The following is a 13,094-nucleotide window of genomic DNA, read 5'->3' as shown; positions in this document are numbered from 1 at the left end:
TCAAAGAACAAATACAGTTCTATAGTTTCTTGAACTTTAAGAATATTTTATTCAAAAACTAAACATGATTTTTAGAAGAAGAAAAATCTCACCTTTCCTGATCTTCCATGCCCTCTCCAGCACCACCACTGCTTTCCTTTGACATCATATCCAGACGCTGGTTTATTTTTGCTATAATAGAATCGCTGTTTTCTGTTCCTGCTGCCCCAGTATTGTAATTCACAACTGGCATACCAGTGCCCATGTCTGTACTCATTGTCATATTATTAGTTTTAGAAGTATCCCATGTGGTTGTGGTGGCAGTGGCAGCAGCATTATAGTTGTATGCAGCAGCTGTAGCAGAATTGCTGGCTTGTGCACTGTAATAATCATAGCCTTCATATCCTGGCAGAATAGGACAGTCAAGGTGCAGAGTGAGCAAATACTTAAAGAAGAATTTGATTTCTCTAACTTTCACTTAATTCAATAAATAATAATAATAATAATAATAATAATAATAATAATAATAATAATAATAATATTGATGTTGCCATCCCAGGTGACAGTCGCATTGACGAAAAACAACAGGAAAAACTCAGCCGCTATCAGGACCTCAAGATTGAACTTCAAAGACTCTGGCAGAAACCAGTGCAGGTGGTCCCGCTGGTGATCGGCACACTGGGTGCCGTGCCAAAAGATCTCAGCTGGCATTTGGAAACAATAGACATTGACAAAATTACAATCTGCCAACTGCAAAAGACCACCCTGCTGGGATCTGCGCGCATCATCCGAAAATACATCACTCTGTCCTAGACACTTGGAAAGTGTTCGACTTGTGATTTTGTGGGACGAAATCCAGCATGTCTATCTTGTTTGCTGTGTCATACAATAAAATAATAATAATAAAGCTTTATTTATATCCTGCCCCCTCTCCTCAAGGGAACTCGGAATGGCTTACAACAGGAAAGACAATATAAATAATAAACAGAAACACAGCCAAATTAAATGCATAAACAGTTATCAGATATAATTACTTATTATGGTATATTACCAGCATCCACTATTATAAAACAGTAAAAGGTATAGCTTTAATGGTGTGTCCAATCTAGTTATACCAATGCAAGTGTTAGAGAATCTAGATTGTATTATTATTATTATTATTATTATTATTATTATTATTATTATTATTTCAGTTTTTCTCTATAAAAGGACATTTAACCCATTGTTACCTCCCTGAAAAGAGTTAAGGCTAAAATTATGAGTAAGCATTACAGCACCTAAACCACAGATAATTCTGTATTTTAAAAATGAAGCCAGCTTCAATGTGTTTCTGCCTATTATGATTTACAAGGCTTACCTCAGGTTATGGGTTGGTGCACTGTTTATAGTTGCTGGTGGCAGGTATTCAAGAGTCAGGCTAGTGTTCTGGTTTGCTCAGAAGAACCCGACAGGCTACATCTCTCATATCTCATCATCTCCTCAATTCAGTCCTTCCCCACTCCTTGGTCCTGTTCTTGCTAACCATATTTTCCTCCACCCACCATGTAACTTTCCACTAATTGTTCCTACGGGGTTGCTTTATCTGTACAGCTACATTAAAGTCTCAAATTTCTCCACTGATTTATACAGACATTTCTCATTTCCATTTCTGAGAAAATTTAAAATAAGTTGTTTAAATTTCATCCAAAAATTATTTATCCACATCATGAGATGATATTCTCAACCATTTTATATATGTATTATTTCCTGACGTTTACTTCATCTCCTCCTCTTTTTCTCTACCTCCTGGAGGAAGAGAAGGAGGAAAGTGAAAGGCACAAATTGAGCGAAGGAAGAGACACAAATCAGAGCCATGAACCATGCAGTCTCCCATTTATACTGTCTGAACCTCTACCTTCTTTCAGCTAGTTTCTCCTGTCCACCTGCCAACAAATCAGCAGGATTTTGAAGCCTCTTCCCCAGTTATTTCATTCTCCTATAGGACTCTTTTTCTTTGCCAATTCACTATGTTCTGTGACTACTGAGCATGCAAAGTCCTCATGAGGTTTTTGTTTTTTTAAAAAATATGTGTTTTTGCAACCTCTGAATACGACCAATCAAGGTGAAATTTCTTTTCTTTTGGCTCAGTAGCCTAAAAGAGCTGTCAGCACACTAGGACAAAGTTCAACATTAGAATGAACAATGTGAATTGAAAACATAAGATATACAGGAAGCTAACTTAGACTGAGTCAAAGGTCATGTACCCAGCCCCTACCCTAAACTTTAGACTTATGACAGCCCTAAGTCTGAAGCAACTTGAAAGCAAACAACAGTCCTAATTCACTTGACTATCTCATCAGTCAAAAGCAGGCCCATACTTCCCATTGAAATACTGGTAAGTTTATATTATAGTTAAAACTATTCATTTTAAATATTGTATTGTTCTTGCAATTTTTGGCACTACAAATACAATACATGCAGTGTGCATAAGAATTTGTTCTTTTTTTTCAAACTATAGTCTAGCCCCCTACAGTCTGAGGGACCATGAAACAGCCCTCTGTTTAAATAGTTTGCTGACCCGTACTCTAGGTTTTGGACAGCATTCTTTCATTCCTTGATATTCCTAGTTGGTCTCTCACTCAAGAATGAAACAGGTTAGCTCTGCTTCTGAATTCAAAAATGATTGTGTGCATTCAAGATGGCAAGAGTATCAATGCCTCTATCAATTCACATTTCTAAATACAAAAACGCTGCAAAAAAAAAAACTCATAGCGAATTACAGGAAGAAAAAGGCTTCAAAAGAGAGCACCACAATGAAATGACAGCACAGTGAAAAGGCATACCTTGCCAACTTCCTGGGTTTGCAGTATATGCACCTTAACAGAACAGAGAGAGGTAAATGTTTAATACATTAAAGACAACAGTCAAGATAATGTAACTAAGTAATGTAACTATGTTATTCCTCTTGGTGTCCATGGGGCAGGGCCACATAAATGTTATATCATTTAGATCAGACATTATACCGTATCCATATGAAATACCATTTATTTGATTATCATAAAAGTTGGTCTACAACACAATCAACATAAGAAAATTGGACTATAGTTTCTTGTAAAAAAAACGACGGATTTCTTCTGATTTTATCTAGCTTTAGATAAATTTACAAAAGGCAAATGCAACAGAAACTATAGACAAATAAATGTATGCATATCAACAAGTTGCTTGTTGATTTACAACAACTCCATTAATTTCATGGGGTTTTTCCAGTTCCTCTCTTTGAAATATATCCTACTGCCCCTGGTATTCATTGGTAGTCTCCCATTCAAGTACTAAGTAGAGCTTACTCTGCTTAGCTTCCAAAATCAGATGGAATCTGGTCCTTTACAGGTATTTAGGTCTAGATATTAAATACACAGCTCTAAAGCCCACTGTTAGTTCCATTTAATCAATTAGTAGATAGTAAGTTTAATTTCTTACACAGCCTAATAAAAACATTTTCTTGGTGTCTTGATTTTTAAGCCTGTTCCTGGGGTTATTTAGGGCACAGATTCAGAAAACTGCACTGGATCTACTACATCTGCTCTAGTTTTAGATATTATTATCATGGTTTTCTATAGGTGAGCAGATGGTGACTAGTAGATGGTATGAGCTGATAAGGGGGAAACTGCTACCATTTTTGGAATCAGCAGATCAAGTATTTCCAGAAACAGACCTAACATTTGAGACACCAAAATATATGTTGGCCAGTTTTATGAGTCTACCTAAAACTAGTGAAGTAGCTTTAGAGCTATGAGTTCAAAAGAAAAAAAGGAAATCAAGTATAGTTCTAAAGGTAAGAATGAATAGCAGTTCACACTTCTAAAAAAATGTTATTTGTGATTTAGTTTAACATTGGTATTTTTATGGTCAACATCATTTGTCTTTATTTTTCTTTTTTCTATCTATGAAGGACAATGACATACCTTGAGTATTTGAGGTATCAGTACCCCAGGAACCATAACCTGTAAGGCAAATATTTAATGGTTCATTAGCACATATAAAATTTCCACTGCTCACTTTGTTTGGGACTTCTATGTCACTGTTTTATTGCTTTTCCCAATACAATTCCTTAAGTTATAGCTCCTGTAACTAAATCTATAGCATATAATATCTCAAGTCATTTAATCAAGAGTAGCGAACTCGATGCCTTCCAAATATTTTGGCTTATAACTCTGAACATCCAACATGGTCAGAGATACTGAATGCAATGTTGAAGTTTGGAGGGGCTAAGGAAAGACCAAGACTCACAAATTCCAACTACAATGAAACCACCGTTAAAAAAAACAATAAAAAACACTAGCTGTCCACTTTTATCAAGGTAATTTTTGGAGGAAGCTCTTCCAAATCAGCTGACTCTTATAAACAAATTCAGTTTAGCATGTCTAACTTCAGAATGTTAAGACTTCATTCTTTTACATAATTATCTTCCAATGAGTGACTCACCAGCACAATCCTATGCATCTTACTTTAATTTCAAAAATAAATGTTAGTAAGGCTAGAGTAATTAATACATTTTCAAAAAAAAATTCAAAGTTTCCCCTCATTAGAATCATAGAATAGTAGAGTTGGAAGAGACCTCATGGGCCATCCAGTCCAACCCCCTGCCAAGAAGCAGGAAATCGCATTCAAAGCACCCCCGACAGATGGTTATCCAGCCTCTGCTTAAAAGCCTCCAAAGAAGGAGCCTCCACCACGTCCGGGGGAGAGAGTTCCACTGCTGAACAGCTCTCACAGTGAGGAAGTTCTTCCTGATGTTCGGGTGAAATCTCCTTTCCTGTAGTTTGAAGCCATTGTTCCGCATCCTAGTCTGCAGGGCAGCAGAAAACAAGCTTGCTCCCTCCTCTCATTAACTTCCCCTCACATATTTATACATGGCTATCATGTCTCCTCTCAGCCTTCTTTTCTGCAGGCTTGTTTCATTATCCTCAAGTTGAGAGAATTTAGCTTTTAGGAGAAGATTGAGACAAAGAATATGTTGAGTCGTTATGTCTTTCCTCTATCCTGTTAGCATTATGTCATAACCTGAATGCAATGGTTCTATCATTTCCTTGTTTTTCCTTTTCCTATGGACAAAACAAAAAATGCTCTCTTCCTTGTTTTTTTTATACCTCAGTTTTTAAGCTGCTACTCACAGGGCTTGTTCTCAAGACCCTTGACCCATTTTTCTACCAAATGAAAAATTATCACTTATTTACCTGTAAAAATTGCTGTTCATACTTTGTATGTACAGTATAGGTAATAAATAGAAAGTCTGATGTATAATCTGATTATAGGCAGTCTCTGACTTACAAACAACACAGTTAAGAATGGGGGTGAGACAACAGGAAGTGAGAGAAATCTACCCCTAGGAAGGGAAATTCACTCCTGAAAGAGTTATTATCATAAGGAAAAGATATCTCCACTGAAGCTTTCTCCCCAATCCTTTTTTTCACAAGATGCCAATTTTGTCAAATTAACATGGACAGAAAGTGAGGCGAAATCTTTTGTACAGGGGTACAAATTGCAAAATAAACACCACAGGGGTATTAACCCTTCCCTATGTTATGCAAAGCTTATATATGTGTGTGTGTGTATATATATATAGCACACACACACCCTTGGCTGGAGTTACACTTAAAAAATGTACCTGTTCCACATTACATACAAATTCAACTTAAGAACTAACCTACAGAGCCTATCTTGTTTGTAATTTGGGGAATGCATGTATCTGAAATGACACTTGGTAACAAAACCCCCCACCTGGACATGAAAAGCGCCTTAAATGTTTATTTAAATGTACAATTATGCTGTTTTTAATGTATATTTTAATTTTAATTTTTAAATTTGAAAGACTTAAATTTGATGTAAACTGTTTTTCTGATGTATATGGTTGTATTGTAAGCCGCCCTGAGTCCCCTGATGGGTGAGAAGGGCGGGGTAGAAATGATGTAATAAATAAATAAATAAATAAAAACAAGGTAGAAATTACCCAACTTCCTCAGACGGTGTTACTATCAGAGTGGGTACACTTAAAAGTTGGGTGACCTACTTTTGATATTAATTTGAAATTCAGGCTTTGCCTACCAGGGTCAGAATTCAACCCCTAAATTCCCCCCAGAATTTCTTCAATAGAATAATCTAAATATTTTGCATTTATTGGCACTACTAAAGAATAAGAATCAACTGCAAATCATGCCAAGTTTAATAGTATATCCCAAATGAATTCCAATGTGTGCCTATATTGTAGCTACTGGAGAAAACCTGCTATGTTAGCCTCATAAGGGCTATTATTATGTAACAAAAGATTAAAAGAGAAAAACCATGTTTTAGACATTTAAAAAAACCCTCTAAATCAGGACTATGTAACTGTGGCCAAAAGTTTTTTTTTACTTATAAATTCAAACAATCTAATCTAGCATAGACAATAATAAGGAGTATGGAACTTTTAAAAGGTAGGTAATCAGACACCTCTGTTCTAAATCGTGTTCATTCAAGATATCAAAAAACTTCTAGCATGTGGATGATTTCAACAAAATGGAGGAAACCATGAAATTGAACAAAAACTGGCTAGCAGTGTTAAAAAAACTCTAAAATCAGGACAGTAAATAAAGAACAACACTAAGAAAACGGGAATTCTAGGCATTAAATAATCAGGGACACTAGATACCTCCCAATAAAGTATTCCCCAGGCAGGAAACAGCCAGGCTTTGAAGCTGAAAGGCCAGTCAGTGCTAATCAAGGTGGCCAATTGCAACATTTACACTTGCCTCAAACAGATGAGTTATTTCTCCAATCCTTGACTTTCTACAGATATATAAACCCCATTTGCACAGTTTCCAACAGACCACACAACCTCTAAGGATGCCTGCCATACACGTGGGTGGAACGTCAGGAGAAAATGCTTCTGGAACATGGCCATACAGCCCAAAAAACTCACAGCAACCCAGTGATTCCAGCCATGAAAGCCTTTGACAACACAATCTTCTAGTAATTTGTATATGTGCCTTCAACTTGTCTGTGGACTTATGGCAACCCTATTACATTCATAAAGCTTTTGGTGACAAGGAATAATCAGAGATGACTTTGCTAATCTCTTCCTCTGAAATGTAGTCTATAGCAGGTGGTATTAATTGCTAGTCTCCCATCCAAGTATTATCCAGGGTTAACCCTGTTTGGCTTTCAAGATATTACAATGACCAGAAGCATTTGAAAAAATAAACCTGCACTGGTGTAACCATATCAAATGAAATATGAATTTATTATATGTGAGTATGAATGGAAGAATGAAAGAGAGGTAGTAATTTTGAAGACACCAGTCGGTAGACTAAGGCCTGCAAACCATTAACTACCTGCTCAGGAATTGTAATTAAAACCTGCTAATAAGACCTGAAATAGTTGACCTGCCTGGTAAGATCTGTGACAGTGATAAGAGAAATGTTTACATCTGTTGACATCTGTCAACATTTACTGACTTGATGAACTTTTGAGGCAGAGCTGCTTGTGTTTGCTAACACCAATCAAGAGGAATCAACATCTGGTCCAGGAAACTGAGGATATTCCAGGATGGAAGACGTCTATCATTCGTTTACAACTTTGGGACAACATCAGCAAAATATTGCTATAGAAGTTACCTCATGACAATCCAGGAAGTGTGACAGACAGCGACGCTGTTCACCCACCATGCTCACTGGAGATGGTGTACTTGGGAGTGGCAGATCTGCTATGGGAAAGCAGGATTCTGTTCACTTTTGGGGACCTCCTTTTCTCAGAGAAAGAGGAAGGAGTGCATTTTGAAGTCATTGTCTTTTTGGAGTTTTGAAGTTTTGGCATTTTGGAACTATGTCTTGGCAGGTAACAGTGGAAGCTGGGTGTGGCCTAAGCAGGTGCTTCTCCAAGGAAGGAGAACTAATATGGTACTATTTGTGTGCATGAAAATGGATGCATGTTGTGTGTGAATGCTGAATGAAAATGTAAACCCCCTTTGTTTCTTAGCCAACATAACTGTAGGTTGCTTGTAAATCCAATGTAGTTGGATAGAATCTGTATGTCTGTACGTCTAAATGTTGTTTGTTGTTCTGTAAAAGTTCTGCTATACCTCTCAGACTGAACTTGCAATAAAAATAACCTATGCTTCAAAGTTATTGATCTGTTATTCATAACACTGGGGGTTGACAGGTAAACTGACATTCCAAGTGCAGAAGTCAACCAGGTAACAGGGCGAGAGGAGTTAAGCTCTGACAAAAGCAACCGGCTACAGTCTCTAATACGTGTGATCATAATTACAAATATGTCATTTTAACCAACTCTAATGTTGCTTAGCCACATCTATCCTGGTTTTCCTCTGTGAAATGTTGGTGGGTGTGAACTTGCTGAGAGAAGATATTAGCATCAAATTCTGCCTTGCTGGTATATCCCACGCCACAAGTTTTAAAGAGTTGCCCAATGACCTACAATATTTCCACATGCAAATGTCCCAGACTGTTATCATTTGCATGGCAAGGAACCCTTTATTTGTCATAGGGATCTGCATGGCAGCTCCCTGAATTTCAAAGGTTTTTCTTAGGCAAGGAATACCCAAAGGTGGTTTTGCCAGTTCCTTCCTCCAAAATACAGCCTACAACATCTGGTATTTGTTGGTAGGCTCCTATCCAAGGACAGATGAAGCAATCCTTGTCTGAAATTCTGAAGTACTCTAAACCTGTCCACATGTTGCCTGAAGTAGTGACATTGTTGCCTACTAATAGTTCAATGTATGCAAACATTGTTTTGTGTACAAAACTGTTAAAACTATTGTGTATAAAATTACCTTCAAATTGTGTGCAAGGCGTATATGAAACATACATGAATTTAATATTTAATCTTGGCTCTCATCTGTAAGACATTTCATTTATTTTATTTATTTATTATATTTATACCCCGCCCTTCTCATCCCGAGGGGGAATCAGAGCTGCTTACAGACCATGGCAAAAATCAATGCGGCAAATACGCATATAATAATAAACATATCAATTTAAAAACAGTTAAAACAGAAATGCAATAAAACCGATTAAAAACATACATTGTGCTGAGCCCCATAGTCATTCAAGCTGCTACATTCCAGTTGGATCCCATACTACACTACTCCCCAAACGCCTATGTGCAAACCCAAGTCTTTGACTTTTACCTGAAGACCATGAAGGATGGGGCCAATCTGATGTCACTGGGGAGGGAGTTCCACAGCTGGGAGGCCACCACTGAGAAGGCCCTATCTCTCATCCCCACCAGCTGCACTTGTGAGGGGTATAGAACCAAGAGCAGGGCTTTCCCAGAAGATCTTAAGGCTCTATGTTTGCTCATATTTCATTAGGTGCATGGATGCTAATATAAATATTTGAAATCCAAGTCCCAAACATTTCTGGAGCACAACTATGCTGCAGAATGAATGCACCTTGACACCACTTGAACTGCTATGGCTGAGTGCTACAGTTTGGTGAGGCATTAGCGCCCTTAAATTGTTTGACTTATGTATTTTATTATTGTGTTGTCCAAGGCTTTCATGGCCAGAATCACTGGGTTGTTGTGAGTTTTCCGGGCTGTATGGCCATGTTCCAGAAGCATTCTCTCCTGATGTTTTGCCTGCATCTATGGCAGGCATCCTCAAGGGTTTTGAGGTCTGTTGGAAACTAATCAAATGGGGTTTATATAATTGTGGAATGTCCAGGGTTGGAGAAAGAACTGTCTGTTTGAGGCAAGTGTGAATGTTGCAATTAATCACCTTAATTAGCATTAATGGCCTTGCAGCTTCAATCTATGGCAGATATTCTCAGAGGTTGTGAGGTCTGTTGGAAACTAGGCAAGTGGGGTTTATATATCTGTTTTATTATTATTTATGTTATTGTTTTGTTGTAAGCCACTTTAAGTCCCTTTGGGAGATGGGGAGGGATATTAATAAAGCTTCATTCATTCATTCATTCGTGAAACTACAACTCCCATATCATTGAGCTAAGGTAGTTAGTGGTAACAAACTGCATTAGTTCTACAGTGTAGATGCATCCCTGATTCAAAGTATTTCGGATAAGTGACCTGTAATAACAAGCCGGCCACATGACCTGGAGATGTCTATGGACAACGCCGGCTCTTCGGCTTAGAAATTGAGATGAGCACCAACCCCCAGAGTCGGTCACGACTGGACTTAACGTCAGGGGAAACCTTTACCTTTACCTAGTAACAAGGACTGCTTAGCTTCCAAGATCAGACAAAATCTGGTGCCTTTTGGGGAGTTTAGGCCGGATACCTGTCACAAAAATGACACTGGCAACTTTGTAGGTAACGTTTCGCTCGAAGGGGAAGTTTGAGGAATTGGGCAAAAGAAAAAAAGGCCAAGGATCGGGCTCTAAAAGCCAACTCGCAGAAAAAGCTGTCTCGGAGGACCGGAGCTGAAAACGAGCGTCCTAGCGCAGAAATAAAAACCGCCTCCGCGCCATTTTGTGCCGCCTTCGCCCACAAGACCCCACGCCCCGCCTCCCTCGCGGCCCACGGCCCACGCACCAAGCAGCCCTCCAGTCACAAAGCGAGACTGAGTGAGAGACAACCTCAGGGCCCAATCAGCTTCGCTCGCTGCCTAACGGCAACGGAGAATACAGCAAGGCCCAGCCTGGGCGCACAACTGCGGGGAACGCTTCCCGGAGGCGGCAGCGCTTCCTGACCCCAGGCCTGTCCCTCTTCCCCGCCCCGGCGCCCGCCTGACGAGGCCCCACTCACCGTAGCCCCCCTGTTCCATGGCGTCCCTGCCGCCGGCCTGCCACCGCGAAACACTAACCTATACCCTGACGGCGCGAGCGCCACAGGCCGGTGAGGATTGGCTACTGCAGGAGGGGCCAGTGAGTTTCGATTGGCCGGGATGTCAGATTCCCACCCAATCAAGTTCCCACGAATAACAGCTCCTCCCGCCCTCCCCGTTGGCCTCTATTCTTTCAGGGTTGGTTTCTGCCTTTTAACAATTAATAACAACCACAGTGTTACCGAACCTGAGCATCAACTCTCTCAAAACAGCCCCTTCTGTTAGGGAAATTACTCCTAAGGGGCGCAGGTCTGGTGATTCGATGCTTAATTGCCTAACACCCTATTGTTGTTGTTGTTGTTTTAAAGTAGGCATGGGCCAACAGGTGTTTTGGACTTCGACTCCCACCATTCCTAACCGCCTCAGGCCCCTTCCTTTTCCCCCTCAGCCTCTTAAGCCCATGCCTGAGCTACCTGATCTATAAACTTGTCATTATACAAAATGTCCTTTGACCAGTAGCTGGCCACTTGGAGTGCCTCTGGTGTTACTATTGGAAGGCCCTCCATTGTGCATGTGGCAGGGCTCAGACTGCATTGTAATAGGTTGCTAGGTTGGCAGAAGCTAGGGCTAACAGAGGGAGCTCCCCCCCTTCCCCGGATTAGAACTACTGATCTTTCGGTTAGCAAGTTCAGCAGCTCAGCAGTTTAATCCACACTAGAATGTAAATCCAATAAAATGAATTAAATGCAAATGACCGTTTTTTATGTGCTAAAACCAGAAAGCCATAAATCGAAGGACAGCCCCACACAGAGATGCCTTCAGTCTACCTCACTGTATAGTCATTAAGGTAAAGGTTTCCCCTAACGTTAAGTCCACTCGTGACTGACTCTGGGGGTTGGTGCTCATCTCCATTTCTAAGCTGAAGAGCCGGCGTTGTCCGTAGACACCTCCAAGGTCATGTGGCCGGCATGACTGCATGGAGCGCTGTATAGTCATTAGCCACTCCTATAATTATTGGGTAATTTGCAGGTAGCTACTTGGCCTTGAAGGCTGCCACAGTTTATGCCCTTGACACAGAATAATCTCTATATCAGTGGCTCCCGACCCTTGGTTTTCCAGAGTTTTGGACTTCAGCTCCCACAATTCCTAACAGTTGGTAAAATGGCTGGGATTTCTGGGAGTTAAGCCCAAAACAGACAAAGGGTTGCGGACCACTGCCTTAAAAGCTTGCTGTCCAGAGCTCACTTCTATCACGGCAACATTGACAGCACTGGACCTGCTGCATTTCTCCCTACAGCACAGCTGTTAGCAGCATCCAGAGTTTTTTTCATTCCTCCCCAGTATATCAGCCAAGAATAATAAAGAGTAGTTCCCTAATTTAAAGACATTTCCTTACACTTCAAAGGCTTTGACTATTACAGCTGAACAAAGCTCACTCTGACCTTTATTTGCTAGATTCTAGACTTGGGCAAACTTCGGCCCTCCAGGTGTTTTGGACTTCAACTCCCACTATCCCTAACATTCAGTAGGCTCCTAGGAATTGTGGGAGTTGAAGTCCAAAACACCTGGAGGGCTGAAGTTTGCCCATGCCTCTGCTAAACTATACTGTACTTCGCATCTGATCTATGCTACTGGTCCTTTGACAACACGGGCGGCTGAGGGGGAAAGGGGAAGGGCCTAGGGCTGTTGGAAGTGGTGGGAGTTGAAGTCCAAAACATTTGGAGGGCCCATTTGAGGTCTGTGGAGCATCTGCCCCTTTTTTCTCTTTGTGTCTCTGCAGGGGATGGGCCCAGATGTCGGAGTGGGGGGCTCTCCCAGTTAGACAGAATCCTAGAATGGGAAGAGACCCAAGAGCCGTCCAATCTATGCAGGAAAACAATCAAAGCACTCCCGGCAGATGGCCACCCAGTCTGTGCTTCAAAAATTATTTATTGATTTGTTTATTTACTACATTTAGATCCCGCCCTTCTCACCCCTAAAGGACTCAGATCAGCTTACAAATTATACATACATACAATATATATTATTAGCATAGCACAGCATTAGCATTTTATATTACTACATTGTACTATAACACTATACTGTAATATTAGCTTTAAGATCCTCCAGAGAGGCCCGCCTCTCGCTCCCGCCACTGTCTCAGGCACAGTTGGTGGGGACGAGGGAGAGGGCCTTCTTGATGGTGGCCCCCCGGCTCTGGAATGCCCTTCCTAGAGAGATTAGGCAAGCCTCCACTCTCGTTCCGTAAAGAGCTGAAAACTGTCAGAGCCCACATCATTCCCACTTCAACAAAAACCTGGTGGTTTAAGCAGATTTTTGAATAGAGCCCCTTAGACCCTTCAGCTATGCCCTTGTTTAG

The 13,094-nt window shown here is 40.4% G+C and overlaps 1 protein-coding gene and 1 long non-coding RNA gene across 8 annotated transcripts in view; one reads left to right on the top strand and one right to left on the bottom strand.

Moving 5' to 3' along the window:
- LOC134296282 (uncharacterized) overlaps positions 1–903 on the top strand; it is a 28,078-nt gene extending 27,175 nt beyond the window's left edge. The window contains exon 4 of the long non-coding RNA XR_010002945.1: positions 539–903. This is a non-coding gene — a long non-coding RNA (uncharacterized LOC134296282). The remainder of the gene's footprint in view (positions 1–538) is intronic.
- The window catches only part of akap8 (A-kinase anchoring protein 8), a 29,862-nt gene extending 19,016 nt beyond the window's left edge, over positions 1–10,846 (bottom strand). For 4 of the 7 annotated variants that reach the window (XR_010002943.1, XR_010002944.1, XR_505684.3 and 1 more), the window contains exons 1-4: positions 10,717–10,846; positions 3,921–3,959; positions 2,802–2,834; positions 93–384 (exon numbers count right to left, since the gene is read on the bottom strand). Coding sequence is in view for 4 of the 7 variants with exons in the window: in XM_008104245.3 (XP_008102452.1) it covers positions 93–384; positions 2,802–2,834; positions 3,921–3,959; positions 10,717–10,735 (383 nt within the window). In the remaining 3 variants the exon portion in view is untranslated. The other 3 variants (XM_003217063.4, XM_008104243.3, XM_008104244.3) reach the window with 2 other exon arrangements.
- Positions 10,847–13,094: the final 2,248 nt, after the last annotated feature.

This window comes from Anolis carolinensis, chromosome 2, assembly GCF_035594765.1.
Source record: "Anolis carolinensis isolate JA03-04 chromosome 2, rAnoCar3.1.pri, whole genome shotgun sequence".
In the NCBI taxonomy this organism is placed as follows: Eukaryota; Metazoa; Chordata; class Lepidosauria; order Squamata; family Dactyloidae; genus Anolis; species Anolis carolinensis.
Note: the sequence above shows the minus strand (reverse complement) of the source record. Positions and strands in the feature narration are given on the sequence as shown.